The sequence below is a fragment of the Alosa pseudoharengus genome, unplaced genomic scaffold, assembly GCF_046254945.1.
Source record: "Alosa pseudoharengus isolate Yale_2024_CS ecotype anadromous, Long Island Sound unplaced genomic scaffold, YU_APseudo_1.1 YU_APseudo_1.1_scf_2, whole genome shotgun sequence".
Lineage (NCBI taxonomy): Eukaryota > Metazoa > Chordata > Actinopteri > Clupeiformes > Clupeidae > Alosa > Alosa pseudoharengus.
The window spans coordinates 25,223,023-25,242,824 of NW_027468663.1; the positions used below are offsets into that span (position 1 = coordinate 25,223,023).

A 19,802-nucleotide genomic window follows, 5' to 3' on the forward strand; every position below is an offset into this window, starting at 1 on the left:
GTATAGTGCAATTAGCGGGCAATCAGAGGCAAAAACACCCATTTATTACAAGCTCATTCACCTTCAACTTCAGTCTCACCTTGAAACACTGCCTCTGCGCTATTAAAAATCATGACGCAATAGCTCTCAGTGTTCAGTCATTTCAAGGTACATTTGCTTAATAACAACATCAACATAAAGGTAATTTAAATACTGACTGATTGATTGTATAATGTTTGAATAATAACCCATGGCTGAACCTAATCACCTAAATCATTTAAAACATCCACTCAGCTCAACAGCCTAGCCAGTGTAGAGGCCCAGCTTGGGTGTGATCTTTGATTGAGAGGTAGCAGGTGTTACCTGGCGAGGTACTGGCCAGATGAGGGCAGCTCGTGCTTGTTGGGCTTGTCGTAGCAGTTGACCATGTGCTGGATGAGCGCCAGGTCAGGCCGCACCAGAGTGGCGTTGGTCACCGCCTGGCCGATGAGCTGCAGCGCGTCGCGGATGTAGAAGCTGAGGGGCTTGCGGTTGACCTCGCCGTACGCCAGCAGGCCCTGCGGAGAGCCGATGGACTGCAGCGCGTCCAGGGCCAGAGGGCATCCCATGATCCAGTGCGTGGCGGACGCGGCCGCGGCGGAGAGGGGGGCCTGGGCAAGGCTGAGTCGGTGTGCGGCGGTCAACACGGCGGACATGCACTGCGGCTCAGAGCCCAACAGCAGCACGGAGGTGGCCAGTGGTGATGGCGCCTGGCTCAGGTGCTGCTCCACCAGCGCCAGCACCTCCTCCTCGCTCCGCGACCCCTCGTCGCCCGCGGGGCCTGACAGGTCAAGGGGCTCCCACAGGTGCCAGCGTGCCCACCGCCTCCCTTGGCCCACTCCCATGTCCGGGCCCTCGGCCTGCTCCTGGTCCTGCTCCAGCGTCTGTAGCACGCCGCTGGCCTCCCAGCCTGGACACAGCACGGCCGTGCTCCCACGCCAACCCCCCCGCTGCAGCACGGACACCAGCAGCTCCGCCAGCCCCGACGGAGGCACCCGCATCAGCATCTGCACGTGGAACCGGTTCTGAAGGAGGGAACAGAGGGAGAGAGAGAGAGAGAGAGTGTGAGAGTGAGAGAGAGAGAGAGAGAGTGAGAGATGGAGAGGTATGGGGACAGAGAGGGAGGGACAGAGAGAGAGAGTATGAGGAAAGAGAGGGAGATGGAAAAAAGGCACAGGGATAGGGAGGGAGAGAAAGAGAGAGAGAGCCAGGGCAAGGGAGAGAAAGAAAGGAATACAGAGAGGGAGTAAGACAGAAAGAAAGGGGTTGAGTCACTGAGCACACAGAGGAAGCAGGATAGAGAGAGGGCTGAGCAACAGGGATAATAAGAGCTATATAATAAAGACAGAAGCAAAATCAGCACTTAACACAGACACAGTTCCCTCTTTACAGAAACACACACATCAGAAAGACCCTGAACATTTAGAAAAAAATGGAACTAGTTCTTCATCCGGCTGGGGAACCTTTTCTGTGGAGCTAAGAAAATCCCTTTCATCTTCAAATGGGGCCCAGACCGTGTTGTTCCTCTAACCTGTTTGCTTGGAAACAGCAGCGGAAAGACAGGGCGCTCCTAAAGGAAGAGCACTGCTTATGCCTTGAACTCTCTTCTCTTAAGACTGTAAATAATAAATAACTGGGGAATTAACTTCACTCTGCTGATACGGGCAGTTTCTGTGTAAAACTAACTTTCATAAAAGTGCTTTGTCTCTGACATGAGAAGCACCCTCAGAGGTTGAAAGTTAGGCACATTTGTTTAAAGTGAAGCTGGACTCCGTTCCAGCCTTTTTCCAAGGAATAGGCATAATTTCTCAGCGCTTTGGCAGAGACATTAAAAGAAGCCACACAAGCTGTGCGTGTGTGTGGGACTTAAGACCGTCTGAGGTCTGATGGAGAAACCTCAAAACAAAAGGTAGACCAAATCCAGGGGGAGTCGGGAGAAGACACAGGAGGTGGTGGGACAAAAGGGTGCTTGGTAAAATGTCACAGTCTGATCCAATTCTCCACACAGAGCGGCAGCAGCGAGCACCCAGTGGGCCAGAGCAATCCCCAAACAGGTGCTCTTTTGATGGGGGGAGACAGAGCGGACGCAGGGGCGCTGGAGCTGAATGCCGCTGGAGATCCAGCATCAAAAACTGGGCGCCTGCAATCCCTGGGAGTGTTTGAACTCGACGGGACAGTGTGTGGATAAACAGCGGGCACGGAGACAGCCGAGTGGAAGGGACTGCACGCAGGTAGAGGAGTGTGTGACTAGAATAATATTAGTGCCAAGAAAAGGATCTTAAAGTCTACGTGTGAGAGTGTGTGTGTGTGTGTGTGTGTGTGTGTAAGAGAGAGTGCTTGTGTGTGTGTGTGTGTGTGTGTGTGTGTGTGTGTGTGTGTGTGTGTGTGTGTGTGTGTGTTTGAGTGTGTGCGAGTGTGTGTCATTGGACTTTCACCTTCCTCTGCGTCTGACTCCAAATGAATAGCACTTCCAGAGTGAGCGACAGGGGGGAAGGACTTACCTGAATGTGAATTTTGATGAGCTCTCAGGAAGAATAGGAGTGAATGAAAGATTGGCTGGTCAAAAGCGACCAAGCAGGCTTTGGGAGGAGGAAAACGATTCTGTTAGAGTTTTGACTCTCATCCTTTCGCTAGATCATTCGTATATGAAAAAAAGCAGAACAGTCAAATCCCTCACAAGAACATGAGTCTGATTAACTGGCCTCGTCCTGCGCAGCAGAAGGCCAAAGGCCAGAGATATGAAATATCTCCCTAATAAACCACCAGCAGAAAGATCAGGCCAACAATACGTGTCCAACTGTCAACAGCGTTTCAACTAATCCACTACTTTTAGCACTGAGGCATTAATTTGCATTGCATTTAAATTAAAAAGCTTTCTCGTCCAAAGTGCAGATTGGTATTTCAACGCTGCTGTGTACAGAGCCTTATAAGGGATTTGCATTAGGCTTTTACGAGGGGAAAATAATTGTTCATAGATCTCAGCAGCAAGTTGTCTTGGGGCTGAGGTGATGAGGGTGGGTGGCTGGGGGGTACGGGGGTCGCTGTAATGATCGCCAGTCAGATGGAATGAATATTCTCTGGTAATTTTTTCCTAATAACAACTCAGTTATGTCATGTGCATACTGGGGTATAATTGCATATAATCACTGCATTTGTCTGCCCCCCTCCCCATTCCCCCATAGTCAGTGCACGCCATACTATCTGTCACTCCCACAAAGCACAGAGGCCATGCATGCAAGTGAACCAGAACACACCCCATGCCACAGCTAGCGTCTGGCCCCTTACTGCATGAAATTACTGTTTATCTTCACTTACCAGGCACTTACTCTCCCAATGGCTTCTAGTTACACTGGTAACACTGCACGTATGTGTGTGTGTCTGTATATATACATGATGTGTGGTTGTGTGTGTGTGTGTGTGTGTCTGTGTAAAAAACTTCTACTCTTTAATTACTGTATTATGTACTATATATATTATTTATTGTGGATGGATGCTTTATTTATAATTGTATATGCATTACCTCGAACCCAAATGTTATCAAGTGATGATTCAGCTGCCTTCTGAATTATCAGAAAATAAGCCTTGTGGGTAATCATAATCTTTGCAGGTGCTTTTGCTTGCAGTTTCTTATCTATAATAGGTAGGTGTGTGCATGTGTGTGTTTTTCTACAGTAGTTTCATAATTCCTGCACAGCATTTGGCTGCTAAAAGCCCACTCGACAAAAACAATGACCAAATTAATGATTTAATTCCAGGGGGTGTTCACCATAAAATGCACCACTGCATTCTGACAGTGCTAGTAAAAAGACAGCACTATTCAAGAAAAAACCCGGAACAAAGTTAAAAAACTCTGCTCTGCTCTGAATGCTCTCTTGATACGAACTACTGAGGAGTAGGTATTTAATTCTCATTGCGCATGAGAGAGACGACGCAAACTGGCACAAAATAAAACTTGTTGTTTGTAATAAAATTATGATCACAATCTATAAAAAAAAGTCTTAGCTGTAAAAAGTTGCCAGTTGCGCTATTGTACTAGGATCTAAATCAAAAGGGAAAAGTGTGACTCATTTTTATCAGATACCTCATGCTATTCCCAATGGCTCACATTCAGCACAGACAGCAGATGCACCACTAAAATGTAACGGAAATATTGTCAACATCGTAAATGCAGGGTGATGATTAAAGTGGAGACGGCTGCTTGTCTCTCTCCCATTCAAATGATGCATATGCAACAGATCCATTATACCTCGCAAGGTCTTCCCTTCCTGCACGAGTCACTTAGGGCAGCCAATAAGCTTTTAGCCAATTGTCTAAGCCTGCCCTGTGAATCTGTCCACAAAAGGAAGGTGTACTGCTTTCACGAATCACAGTCACACGAATGCACGATGTTTACGAAATTCTGAATAATGGATGATCTAATCCACTCCTAATAACATCAGCAAACAGATCATGGCACAGATCAATATGCACAATGTATGTGGCTTACCTAATAAGAGGGAAAGACAAAGAAAGCTGTTATCAGATTTTATTTCAAGGATAGAGGTTAGATGCATCCTTTCAAGGTCATTAATGAGACTCTATGAATGAGCCAATATATTAGCGCTTGAGGGAAAACACTCTTTAGAGATACGTTTGTGTGCATTTCTATTGCCAAATTTTTAGGTTCTTACTGTTAAATACTCAGCCCATGATTCTAAGATACCGTAAATCCTCGATATAGCCCAGGCATTTATTTGCTTCAATCTCCAAACTCAACGTGCTTATATTTGGGACAGGCATCTCTATGGGCCAGGGGCCTCATTACAAAAAACATCTGCTTGTCCTATCTTAACTTGAGTTTCAAATAGGAAAAACCTTATTACAGAAGCAATTCCTATTTCCTAACTATGACTGTCAATTTAATTATATTATTAATATTCTGTAAGCTAGAGCGCTAGAGAGCATGTCAATCTGCCTGCAGTATCTAGGTTTCTCTATGCCATCCTAATTTAACTTATGGAAATACTAAGTTGGGACAGCTCTTTAACGGCCAAATTCCTATTCTAAGATAAGGTACGATTCTCCCCTGAATGTAGTTAGGAAACATGTTTCTGTAATATCAGAAATCCTAAATGTCATCCTAAACTGAGATAAGATTTCAGAGCTAGGAAGCTTTTATAATGAGGCCCCTGGCCTTTAATTCCTTTCACATAAAACATTTGCTCAGCAAAGATGGGAAATACTACCAAATTGATTATTGAAAAGAGCATGAGTATTTGCCTACTTGTATAAAAAGTAAGTTATTCAATAACATATAAATTATGATTGATTCATTTGATTTTGCTCTGAGAGACAGCATCTTCGTTTGAGGAACAAAGTTATCAGAAATCAATGGACTTCACAACTAGGAGTAATTTATTATGAAAAACAATTTGATTCCTTTGATTAGTGGACTCTTACAGACTGAAAGAAAATAACTAGAATGGACACGTGTGTTTTAAGCAATGCTGTCTATTTTTGTGTGCACGATCTAAGCAGCATAGAACTAACCCAAGCGGGCAATCTGGTGGGCTTTGAGGGGGTTATATACATCCAACAAAGGTCCATCAAAACGAGACCAGGCTTCTAATTGACACCTGCATGTACAGCGGGGAAAATAAGTATTGAACACGTCAACATTTTTTTCAGTAAGTATACTTCCAATGAGGCTATTTGCATGAAATTTTTACCAGACATTAGTATTAACTCAGATAATCCACCCATATAAAAAAATCCAAACATTAAAGTCCATAGGTAGAGTTATGTGCAATAAAGTGGAATGACACAGGAAAAAAGTATTGAACACGCCTGCTGAAATTTCTTAAATACTTTGTGGAAAAGCCTTTATTCGTAATGACAGCTTCAAGGTATTTCCTGTATGATGAAACTAATCAGTCAGAGTATTCTGGTGTGAGTTTGGCCCATTCTTTTAAACAGATAGTCCTTTAATATTGAAGATTTCAGGGGTCCCTCTTGTAAATCCTGATCTTTAGTTAACTTCCAAAACTGTTCAATTGAATTGAAGTCAGGGCCTTGATTTCCTTTCTCTGAAACCAATTGAGAGTTTCCTTTGCTGAATGGTTAGGATCATTGTCCTGCTGGAAGGTCTAGCCATGTCTCATCCTCATCATCCTGTGGATGTAAAGATTCTCCCAGAAAAAAATGACTCCATTCATCATTCCTTCAACTGTATGAAGTCTGCTAGTACCATGAGATGAAAAACAGCCCACACCATGATGCCACCACCTCCAAACCTCACTGTTTGTTAGGGTATTTTTAGGGTGATGCACAGTGCCATTTCTCCTCCAAATATGGTGTGTAGTATGACATCCGAAAAGTTACATTTTTAACCAGAATACATTCTCTCAGTATTGCATAGGATTGTCCAAATGTTGTGTAGCAAACTTTCAACGAGGTTTGACATGTTTTTCTTCAGCAAAAGAGTCATGCGGGATGAGCGTGCGTAGAGGCCATGGTGGTGGAGTGCATTACCTATGATTTTCTCTGTAAAAATTGTACCTGCTGCCTCCAAGTCTTTCTGGAGCTTTCTCTGAGTGGTCCTTGGATCTTCGGCTACACTTCTGACTATCCTTCTGACTTCCTGGTCAGAAATCTTGCAAGGAGATCCTGTGCATGGCCAGTTGATGATGCATTGATGTTCCTTCCACTTGCAGATAATGGCTCCAATACTGCTTGCTGGATGATTCAGAAGTTTTGAAGTGCATCTGTAACCAGTTCCATTGATATGTTTTGCAACAATAAGGTTGCAAAGGTCTTGGGAGGGCTCTTTGCTTTTGCCCATCATGAAATGTTTCTTGTGTGACACCTTGGTAACAAAAAACCTTTTTATAGCCCACCAGTATGTACTAACCCAGTTTATATCAATTTGCACAGATAGCAGGGATAATTTCTCTAAATACTTATAGATTCCAGTTTGTTCCTTGCCATTCCTTGCCTTTGTGTACTGCTTTTTCTTAGTGTGTTCAATACTTTTTCCCTGTGCCATTCCACTTTTTTACTCATAACTCTACTTTTAGACATTAATGTTTGGATTTTTATATATGTGTGGATTACCTAAGTTAATACTAATGTCTGGTGAAATTTTCATGCGAATAGCCTCACTGGAAGTATACTTACTGAAAAAAATGTTGACGTGTTCAATACTTATTTTCCCCGCTGTATTTGTCCAGACTACAGTCAATGGTCAATAGTCAAACCAGTAAAAGGGGCCTGCATCTAGTTGGGACTCTGCTTTTAATTGAGGTTTTAAGGTAATACACTTTTTGTTTTATTTCATTCTCATTCTCATGGCTCAGAAAAAAAAACACTGTTCATCCACAGTCCTGTCTCTGTACATGGGAATCACACACAGTGGCTTGGCCCGATCCTGACCCTACTCCATCCCATCAACACAGTGCTTCAGGAGCCCAGAAAGGTGGGCTGTAATATCAACAGCAAATTGCCAGAATTGTGCACCATACCTTTAACTGTGTTGGCTGACTCACAAGGGTACAGTATCCTCTCCAGTATAGGCATATGCTAATAAGCATCAGGCTAGCATGCTTTGCTGTGGTTATTTATTTTCCACACGCTCCACTCCCAGATCAAAGTGGAGCATTGCATCCGACCTGCGGAGAGCAGCTCCTGAGGCAGGGCCTGGTGTCCAGGGGGCCAGGCAGGCGTGCTGCTCCGCTCACCGTCCACAACAATCATCAAAAGCGCGCGCCGGACCCCTGTGGTAATGCTGAAGGAACACTAATGTCCAGAGCCTGCCCTCACCAAACGCTCGGCCCTGCTGACTTGACCAGCGGATGGAACTCTCAGCACTCTATCAAGGTTGCTTTTTAGGGTAGGTCATTGATGGAATAATACTATGAATTGTTATCAGAAGAAAAGCTTAAAAGCCCATGCGTTCAATAACTTTGATGGTATTCTGTTGGAAATAGAATCAACCGACATATTGAACACACCTCTAGAAGTAAGGATGAGTATTGTTGGGATTTTAGTATAGGGCCTATCAATATCATCAAATAGCATAATATAAATTGTTATCTCAAGAACAGGTTGAAATCCCATAAATCCTAATGAAAAAGCTGTGATATGAAGAGATTCAACAGTTCTTTTGCATAAATAACAAGTTGCTTTGTTTACGTAGTTTCCTAAGGACTATAGAATGAGGAAGGAGCAATTGCTACATTGCTACAGATGACTGGGTTACATTACCTGACTTTAGAAATCTTAACATATAAATAAGCAAATTGAGCTTCAATCATTTATGATATCTAATTATGAGATTTCAGTTAACATTAACATACACAACATTACCTCCATAAACACCAATAGCAGCTGTTTATCCAGGAGCTTATCAATATTTCAACCCTGTCCAGACAGAAACTGGTTCTCGATACACATCACTATGTAGTACTTTAAAAAAGTAGCCAATGGTCACAGATAAGTACATCTGTTCTTCAATGGCACAGTGTGGTTCAAGGTAGCAGCAGCAGATGAGTCAGTTCCTCAGCTTTATCCTTGCCAATGTCATACCTGTTTACCAAGAAGATTATATACACATGTAGGGTACATTTTATTTGAAAAAGACTAATAATATTCAGTAATAATATAATCTGCCTTGAGCAGAAACTGATTGAACCAACTAATTATTTGCATGTATTTGATGTGTCTACTTCTCATGTGTATTACATGTACACCACTTATTTAGGGAGAAGAGGACATCACTACCAGCTGAAGGCGTAACACTCTCAACTGGATATCTTCTCAATCACTGCAAGTTGCACACATACCATATTAGCACTGCATAAATGTCAGCATACGTAAACAGCTTTACCTGGAAATATATGCATATCTACAGTAATCACAGGGGTTGGTGAAAATTGATGGCTGCAGTTGTAATCTGAGTACAACCTGGCCATCACAATTTAACCTGCCAACACCTGTATCTGTGGCTTAACCCGCTTTTGAGCGTTGCATTATCCCAGGAGGCTGTGTATTGGGCTGCCATCATTTCCGTCTTCATTTAAATATAAATAACTAGATCCTCCAATTTTGCATCCAGTGGCAAATTACATTGAAAACTCTGGATGCTATTAGCTAGCCAAAAAAAAAAAGACAGATGAATCCAAAGGCTTTCAAGATTAGTGTGTACAACTGCTCCCAGTCAGTTTTGAAATTGCTAAATAAACAGGCGGCTGCAGGAATTTGATAGATGGGTAATCAAGTTCAGTTGACACAAGACAAATTGGTACACCACACACATAATTTACTTAATGATGAACTTCTGGCATTTAAATACCAGTTGCTCTTGCTGGTAATCATTTCATATAAATCAATTCCAGCATTTTCAGCTGGGTCTGCAAGTCCCACTATGAATGGACCTGCTGTGGACAGCATGCATGCCAGAGCTATTAGATGTCACACCGCTGGGTTCTGACCTGTTATTATTCCTGATAACTTCCCCAAATCCTATTTACACAAACTAACACACCCCTGCTTGCCCATGCTGCAAAAAGTGTCCGGGTATTCTAGGAGCATACGGCCGCCATATATTCATTACACTGTTGGAAACATTACAGGGCCATAATGAGCTTTTCCAGGCCTGGGAAACGGAAATATGTCTTTTAAAACTTCATAATAGAAACAATCCTTCACATTAGGGCCTGTGAATTCTCCAGTGAATTCACCCACTCCCACAGAGAGACTGAACGGCGCTCGAAAATGGAAGCCATTTAGGGACAGGCCACTTTATGGATGGGGTGATTTAGCAAACGACCTGCCCAAATTTCAGCGACAGATGAGACTGTCTATACCGGAGCTTTGCGGTTCATCTGTTAAGGCTGAGGCTCATGACGAAATTTACTGCAAGGTGAGGAAGAGAGAAACAGTATGCTTTAAGCAGGTCCATGAGTCTTTTGCCATAACTTATTATTAAGGTAATTCCCTAAAACAGTGTTACCTCTTAGTGCATACCAAATCGTATATCTCTTTAAAACACTCAGCCGTGGCAGGATGAAATCATGTTTCCCGATAGGAGGGTGATAAGGGACAATGTGTATGCTCAAGGCAACATTACACTGCAGTAAATACACTTTGGTAAAAAGACATAGGAACGGAAAGGCAAGACTAATGCATGGCATACTTCAAAAAGAAGTCATGCGTTCAGCTCGAGCACCTCTCCAACCTTACGGCTCCAGCTTTAGATAGCCTCATTTCTCTTCTCAAAGACTTACCTCATTTTGAAATCAATTACCACAAGCGGCTGATGCAACAAACAGATACCAGTGACCTAGTGTTAAAGGAAACAAAACAAAACACCTCATAAGACTACAAAATGAACACTATTTTAGGCATAATGAGGTGTTATTTAAGGCAATCTGATGACAAAAGTAAGACTTTTTTTATAATAGCTGTACAACAATAATGTGAACCAATGCTATTTCTAAAATAACTGTGTCTGCTATGAAAGACGTGAGGCAGAGAGAGAGAGAGAGAGAGCTGGAGATAGAGAGATGGAGAGAGAGAGAGATATGGAGAGAGAAAGAGAGAGAAAGAACAGAATCTGAGATTAGTAATCCTCCCAGTGCCCTCTGGCACCAGAAGTCAAATCAGGGAGCAGAAGAAGGGTGATAACATTTGATGGGAATTATTATTTACAGACCTTTTCTTGCTCCAGACTCACTGTAGGCTTAGCTCCATTTACATTGAAAGTGTATTGTGTCTTTCTTGCTTCGATGTACTCAATGCAGATGTAGGTGTGAAATGTTCCCCACTGGGGACCTTTTGGCCTGTTCCACAAGCCCTTTGTTCTACCTTCGGGTAGACAAAGACCATGGGCTAAACCTTAGCTGAATTATATGTTTGTGTTATTAACTGTAAATGTATTCATATTTAGTATCATTTTTATAGTCTCAGTACAAAGAATACAATGAATTAAGTGTAAGAATGTTTAGAACATCTTTTATAACATTTCTACCTGAGGAGCCTGCCTAAATATGTTAATAGCAAATAGGTGTGTGTAGGTGTGTCTGGGTGTGGCTGACTGAACGGCGGGAAGAGAGAGCCAATCACAGGACGTTGTACCTATGACATCCTCTTGAACCACACCCTTGCAAATTGAGCATAAAAGGCCAGACTCCTCCGGTGGTAGTTAGAATTAAAGTTGAAGCTTCCGAGCTGAAAGCTGTATTCTCCCTTGACGCGCGTTATTGTAAAGTAAAGCCTGAACCTTGGATATCTGGAATTCTGCCGAAGTCTGCTGTGTTTTTTGTCAAGTAATTAAATCCACCTACAATTACTTTCACATTGAAAGAAAGAGAGAGAGAGAGAGAAAATGCCACAAAAAAGTGTCACTAAAACTGTTACAAAATGAGGGTTATGAGGAGCCCTCCATTTGAGCCATGTCAAACGGCCTAGTCTGTGGAAGCTGAAGTATATAAAGAGAAAAAACAGCCCTAAAATAGTGGTGTTTTATATTTATAAGGGGAAAAAATCAGTGAAACGCACAGAGAGAGAGAGCCCAGTTGGCATCGAGTGGCGGCTTTTGCCCGTTTGCATCCGTTTGCTTTTGAACGTCGCTTTGCTTCAATTAGCAGGGACAGCAGCGGGCAAGGAGATCAGACGCCGGGGCCGGGCCGGCTCTCACTCGCTCGCTCACACACAGAAGCCCCCTATCTTTAAGGCTCAGCATGCATGGCCACAGCTCGGCCCAGTCTCATTCAGCTGCTCTGCATGCAAAGCGCCTCTCCAAATGTTGATTGATAGCATTGGAGACGTAAAGGACATCGAACTGCAAAACAGGGAACGCTTTGAGCTGCCTACAGGAAATCTACACTGAAATCTTTGAGGATGTTTGAAAAGAGAAGCGGAGTTAAAAAATATATTAAAACTGGGTAAGGGGGCCTGATCCTTTCTCTCTTTGTGTGTGTGTGTGTGTGTGTGTGTGTGTGTGTGTGTGTGTGTGTGTGTGTGCGTGTGTGTGCAGGGTAAGAGAAGACTGGAGGAGGTATGGGGATTGAGACAGAATCGTAATTCATGACAAATGGCACATAATTTTTGGTCCGTGGATTTATGATGGGTATAGATGAAGTATCTATTAATTATTAATAAATGTTTAATTAACTTCTGAACAAATTCATCATCTACAAGGTATCCCCAGTGCATCTCAAGTAGTCGTGCTTCTTCACCACAGGTAGATAATACTGCAGCTGATAAGCAATATATCATCTCAGATAGAATGACAGCCTTAAAAACAAGTCACGAAAGAATGTCCTTCAATACAGTGACTTAGAAGTGTAGTCTGGCGTTTATAATCAAAGGGACAGGAAGTTAATCTAGAGTATACTATGTGAATGGTATACGTACAAATATTAAAAAACCCAGTTATGTTAGCTCAGACAGTCATTTGTAGTCAATTATCACTGGCAATTAACACTGGACACAATTAAGTATTTAATCATTTTAAGTACTGAACTAATAGGCAAATACTGTCACTTTGATTCGTCTAATCCAAACCAAATGGCCTCCATTTTTTCTGATTTCATGCATGAATCACTGTTTTTCTTCCCAAAATGTGACATTTGCCTGGTTGGATCTCAAAGGGAATGGCAGATGTTGGAATGGGCTGTGGACCCCAGTGTCCCAGGGGAAAGCGAGTGGAAAAAGTGAGGGACTGGGGGAATAGAAAAAGATCTATCTGAGATGTGAGTGCACAGCGCACCCCATCAGAGGAGAAACACAGAGCCGGGAACAGAGAACTCGGGCTTTGTGGTATATGTGAAAGGTCAGAGGGAATATCACTGTCTGTGTTCGGAGATACAAACACACGAGCAACCACCACAGAGTGACAGCTGGGAGATCTATCAACCCCTGGTGGTGCATAAGCACTGTTGGAATCGGTGCCTGTGATGTAATTTTAATGGGACGAGACCAACCCAGACGAAAATGCCAAATAAAAGGATTCACACCACGGCAACAATTCCCCTCCCGATCACCACGCCAACAATTCCCCTCCCAATCCATCCATCCATCCATCAACAGACAACGAGTGGAGATGTCAAGAGAGCACCTCTACTCCACACTGTTACACTCCTGACATTCCAACGCTGGAGAAACATGTGAATGAAGGTAGATCTGATCTCCACAGAGCTTGCTTGCTCGCAGGTGGGGAGAACTTTCTCTTTCTCTGGCAGAGGACTGTGGAGGAGATCCTCAGCAGGCAACTCATCAGCCTGTCAGCCATGATGTGGAGCCTCTGGCCGGCAGGGAGGTGCTGGGGCTCTGACAGGGTGGAAATAAACACTTCCACAGAGCTGTCTCCATCCCTCTCCACCTCCTAACTACATAGTAAATTCCGGCTGATTGGACCGATATCACACTGTTTACTCTCTGCACTCTAAGGCTGGACAGGCCAGTTCTACAGTACATGACCTTGAGAAGTGTATGGGAAACATGACTCTACGACTCTAGTCGGTGGAAGTGATCGCAACAGTGTTTGGGCAATTAGGTTTTATAATGGTGCAGATGGGACAAGGCATTTTCGATACCAGAGGAAAGTAAACATACTAATACATAATACATATAATTTTTATGATGTGAGTGTCTAATACGTCAGCTTACCCTTCTTTTTATCTTGCAATGAGTCTCCTGTGTAATGTATCTCAGAAAGACAGGACTATTTAAAACCCTCATTTATGGTACAATTATGATATAAAGATGAGTTTTGTGATAACATTTTGAGAAAACAAATAAGCCTTAAAAAGGGTCTTTTTTGTAGGAGATGCAGGCCTTCAGATCTTCAGTCAAGACATTCTCTCAGAGCTCTCAGAAGTAATGGTTGATAATTGAAATATTCGTGCTCTGACGAGATAAAGTAATGAAAACAGTCTAAAGAAGGGGAATGAGTCAGAGAACACCTGATCTCTTTTCCACAGCTGTGCCCATGGTGACATAACACCTTCTTATGCAAATGCATATTCCATTCTTCACATACAAGTTCTATTCCACCAAAGCCCTTTTTAACCACAGAACAGCATATAAGATCAATCAGTTATCTACAGGTTAATTTACATAGACTCAAGATTTGGGATGTAGTGATACGCTCAACTCACGATTCGGTACGAGTCACGATTTCAAATTCACAATACAATTTCCTCACGATTGTTTTTAACAGAATAAGCTGCAGACAAATTATGACTGAAAGTATTCCTTTATTTATGTAAACTTTGAGGAACACATTAAATGCTTATTGTGTCTTATCCGGCTTACCCTGATGAGGTGAGGTTTTAAATTAGAATAATCTTTTGACCAATCTGATTCTAATTTTACTATTGTTGCCAATCATCGGGATGTCCTTGTTTTATCACTCCAAGCTGTCATGTCAGAGAAAGACAGTCAACCACCTGAGTCTGAACAACCAACTAACAACTGAACATGTACTGATGTCTGACGTCGAACAAGTCAAATCAAAAGCAGATTACAAAGTCTTATGTTAAAAATGACATTGTGATACATTTTTAGCCCATTCACAGTGCATCGTTACATCGCTACTCAAGATCCTACGTCCAACATTTTTACCAGATGAATCGTTCAAAAAACAATAACAAACACAAGTTCACCATCAAAGTGTGACCGCCAACATCAACAACAAAGTGAAACAGAAATATAATCATAAACATAACAAAAACACTGTCTTGTCCAGATGCTTGTGGGGTTCTGGGGAAAATGTTGGCAGGTTGTGGACATTGCGCCCATAATCCCATGCCCACCACAAGTCTGCGTGCTGCCAGGGTTGGGACAATGAATCATCTCAGTATTGAGCTCTGTGTACCAGTTTGATTCACGCGCATCTCCCTCTCCTCCCCTAGCATGAGCGCTGGGCTGAAATCTCAATCAGTATTTTTTCGTTGTTGTTATTTTCAGGCATGAAGTGGTTGAAGGCTGGGTACACTGGCATGCTTTATGCTTACGGCTAAATGGGGCATAAAATTGACATCTTAGACAGAGTGTGTCATATCGAGCCAAATTTCACTTGATGCCCTAACCAGATATTACAATCGGTGTAGATCAAACTCAATCTTTAGCAGATGGACAACAGGCAAAAGGAAAACAATAGCAAATGCCAGCCAGCAGTGACTCTGGCGGACAAGGCTGCCAGTGCTTTTCTAATCTGCATGTGGGCCTCATGGGTGCCCACTTGGGAATACCCTCCCGGCTGACATAAGGCATTTTGTGGGGAATAAACAAATCCATCTGCAGCAGGCACGGCTGCAGGCTACCACCATCTACCTCTAGATATGGCTGCAAGATGCACAAAAAGAAATCTCTTTTTTCGACCTCCCTGACTCTTTCGAAAAAAGAAAAACTGCTGATTAATTTGTCTCTGGACTGACAGGGGAGGAGAAAAAAAAGACTGACCACCGATCTCTCTCACAGATTCCACAGCAGGATGCATTTGTTTTGATAGGTCAGCGAGACCTGTGCTCAGTGCATGGCTATACAGATGGGTATTAAACTGCATGCAGATGGTATTCCGCCACCCATAGATGGGTATTAAATCATCTGAATGTGTGCACGCAGTCAGCGCTAAACCCCAGTGCCTCAGCAATGCGGAACCCTCTTTGACCCTTTAAGCAGCGCTCAGAGCGCCCCCCCTCTCATACTCCCCTTCACCCCACATCACCTGCCTGAGTCTCGGGGCGACTCCCCTCCCACTTCAGGAACTCTGCTGTCACCGACCTGCGCGGCCTCTGCTTGGCTTATCTCTGCAGCGCACATGTGAGAGATTACAGGCTTCCTCCTGCAGGTATTCCACACTTTATTTACTGGCGTGCCCACAACAAGGGGCCGATTGGGGCACAGACAATCAGGGCTGAGCCGCTTCGATGATCGCCATTGTCAAGGGCTATGATTGCTGATGACTCTGTATGCACGTGTGTGTGTGTGTGCATGCCTATGTGGGTTGTGGGTGACTGTGTGTGTCTGTGTGCGAGACAGACAGACAAATTGGGAAGGATGGAATGGTGTCAGGACTACCTCCACCGTCAGCTCATTTGCATTTCTGCCAATGTATATGTGGATTATGCACGACTCTGTATTTAAGCCTTGAATAGATGGCTTGAATGGATGCAAACCTGCAAGCACTTCATTTGAGGCTTATCTGTGATAACTTCATACCTGCGTAATATGGCACTCCTTGAGTCTGAATAAGTAGAAATGCATTATTGAGCCGCCACAGCTGATGCTGATGTTACCCAGTGTGAACTCACAACACTGAGTGTTATCAACACGCAGTACATTAGCACACAACACACGCACACACACACACACACACACACACACACACACACACACACACACACACACATGCAGTACATTAGCACACACACACATACGCACACTCACAGACACACACAAGCACACATACATGCACGCGCACACACACAGACGCACGCACACACACACACACACACATACACACACACACGTACACACACTCATGCACGCACTCATGCATACACGCACGCGCCCACACACACACATATTTAGACACACACGCACACGCACACACACACGAGTGCGCACGCACACACACACACACACACACAGGTTTTCTAGAACATCTCTGCATGCATTCTTTAAATAAACTGTAAGTAAAGCCTTGGGTTTAACAGCCATAAAATTAATATACCGCCAGTTTATTCAGAAGCATCCCTTATCTGGCCTTAAGCCTTTGGTCCAGTCCATCCCTCACAAAACACAGCAGAAACACTTCCAGTGTTTGGAAGATAACACTGATTATGTGTCACTTAGCAAAGCCGCCCCTTTGACAACTCTTACTGCTATCATTACCTTTACCGCCACCTTTATTTCTCCTGTTCTGAGCAAGATTGATCACCTGGGCGCCATCCAAGAGAGTTGCTGTTTGGTCCCTGTGGGCACAACACACTCATATCTCTTTCAAATGGAGAGAGGCACAGTGGCAAACTAGGCTGCTAACTGCATAGCGAGGAGGACCTAATTGAAAATCACAGTCTCACTGACATTAATTCTTAAACTATGAACTCGGTAACATCTCTGACATTTTCATCTGAGATCAGAGTAATTTTTAATGTTTGTGCCACGCAAGACCCAGGACAATTGCAGCACTTTTACAGTTTCTGTACAGCCAGGTGCATTCGTTCCTCATCCTTCATTTCCAGCCCCTAAACAGGGGCCAGGCAACATTAAGCCTACTGTACTAATAACACCAGCACTAAAAAAAAAAAAGCTCAGTGGTCTGCCACAATGAAATGAAGCTGCGCGAGCTCTCCAGATTATAATGTAATTTTGGGGCCAAGGCACAAACTCAGTGTTTCATGTGGTAATCGTTTCTTCCCTTCAGAACGAGATATCTCCTGTGCAAAGCCATCAACTTAATGAAAGCCTGGCTTAGGCAAGGAGAGACTGAGAAGAGCTGGTTCCTCACAAAAGTAATACTGCTAAGCAAACAGCCTGAATATGGAAATGAGGAATTTATACAATTTCCTACTAAAAAGCCCCACTCATTACCTTAGTCACTATCACTAAATTAACACACTGAGCTATTTGTTAGAATAGACCAAAGGCATTAGGAGAGAAGCCCTCTCGTAAAAAAGCCTCTACTGGGAAGTTCAATTAAGCTGTTCTAGAAACTGTTACTCCCGTAGCAAAGACCAAGAGCCCTGGGAAGAAAAACATGTACCTCCAACTACTGCCTACATTTGTCAGATTGGAACAGCAGGACACAGCTATTTATTTTCTCTCCTTATAGGCAGTGAATTAATGGAAACGTGGTTCCCTCTCCTTTTAATTCCCACCCCTTTTAATTTCATCATAGGCAATTATGTGGGCAGCTGCACATGCCAAATCCCATTGGTCAATGAAATAAGACACTGTTGCAATCCCTGCCTCCTTCTTCAGTAATGCTTTCCTCTCAACACTGAAAGAGGGCTGTCATCACTGCTGCCGACAAGTGTGTAAAATCATAATTCACACATGCATAGAATGGGGGTAAAGTGAATTTTTGGTCTTGTACTAGGACCCTGCCTTTGTGTAGACACAATTCATGATAAATATTCTGCCAAAACATAAGTAATATGTTATTATAGTCTTAAACTTTACACCCAAACAGAATTAAGAGGTGAATTTTCAGAGCATGTCAACTATCATTTACTGCAGAGATGGCTTGTGACAAATGATAATATTCCCCCGCCTCTGGTCAGTCTTGTCTGTGGACCCCATTTTGTTTTGGTCTCCGAGGGCCAACTCAGAGGGCCTCTTTGTTCCATTATGCCTGTATGCTGGCAGGATCTCCAGCAGAATGATGGATAAAAAGTCTTCTGAGGCAGCCAACAGAAACCACTGCAATTGGCTGCCCTGCTGGAGAGCAAAATAACGGATGTGATTGGCACACACTGGTTATCACTGCAGAGATTGCTATAGGGTAACCCTTTCCTGCTATCTTAGGGCAAATCATCCAGAAGATTGCTATTGATAATCCAACAACAGGCTGTGTCAAGCCTGCAGCGACAGTTCTGTGGAGATGTGAGGAGAGGAGGCAGGGTGAGAGAGAGGATACCTTAACCTGGTTTGTATGAATGGTGGGGGTGGTATGTGGGAAGGGTGGTCCACCAGCCAGCAGGCTTGCTGAGTGACCCTGTCTGTACTTGACCAGAACATGTAAAGAGAGGGTACTCCATGAGACAACCACTGCATATCTGCATTTAAATTTTCTGTTTTATACAGTGGGCTAGTTTGTCCTTATGTCTTGGGAAACCGATAAACGTGGACAGGAGGATGCATATGACAGAAGCTGATATGATCAAGTACATACATGAATAATAAATAATAATGAAACAGAAAAGGTAAACACACATTCGTGGATATGTACTGTAAGCAGCTGAGTGTAAAATTTAGCTAGATATGGAAGGTCACCAGTTAAAAATATTACATTTTCAAAATCTTTCATGAACTTTTACATACTCTTTACATTTTATTTTATTTTTCATTTCACAACAGCGCTCGGACATAAAACTCACTTAAACAATCCTTACCTCAGTTCTTAGTGGCTCTCCTTGTTCAATAATACTGATGAATGGTATTTCCAAAAATGTGGACATAAACTCCACTTGTATGAGCTCTTCCTGGGTCTGGGGAAAAGCGAGAACGGCAGAGACTCCCTGCACGACTATGTCCTGGCAGACACATCTGAAAAGGGATTCGGGGTCTCCGTTTTGAGGCTCCCGAGACAGTACCTCCAAGCTCAGGTTATAGGGTAAAAAGTTGTTTCCAGTTTGCCGGAGGTGGACGAGGGCGCGGTTCAAGGCAGACTGTATCCTGGACGGCTGACGAGTCGGCAAAAGCGCGCCCAAGCGCACGGTGTGTCCTATGCGTGCCAGGATGTGGCAGGGTTGCGGATGGAGATGACTGGGGTAGATAAACGTATGGAGAACGACTTGGAACCCGATGTGAAGGTATGCCAAGAATCGTGAGAACACTAAATTCATCCTGCTCCTTTCGCAACTGGAATGAGGTCTCGACAGAAGATGGCATCGCTCTCTTTCTCTCGTAGTCCAATTTTCTTGTCCTCAATTGTTTGTTAATGTTGCCGACACCAGAAGTCCGGTAAAACGACTTGAGCGTGAGTAAAATGTGCGCCCGGTTTGGGGACGAGAAAAGCTACCCGCTGGATAGACGAAGCCCCGCGCCACTGCCATTTCCCCTGCTTCTATGAGACC

At 43.5% G+C, this 19,802-nt stretch overlaps 1 protein-coding gene across 1 annotated transcript in view; it reads right to left on the bottom strand.

The window, feature by feature from the left end:
* Nucleotides 1-19,571, bottom strand: part of grin3ba (glutamate receptor, ionotropic, N-methyl-D-aspartate 3Ba) — a 37,695-nt gene extending 18,124 nt beyond the window's left edge. Inside the window, exons 1-2 of the mRNA XM_076293189.1 lie at nt 19,119-19,571; nt 343-1,043 (exon numbers count right to left, since the gene is read on the bottom strand). Of these exons, the coding sequence (XP_076149304.1) occupies nt 343-1,043; nt 19,119-19,571 (1,154 nt within the window). The remainder of the gene's footprint in view (nt 1-342; nt 1,044-19,118) is intronic.
* Nucleotides 19,572-19,802: the final 231 nt, after the last annotated feature.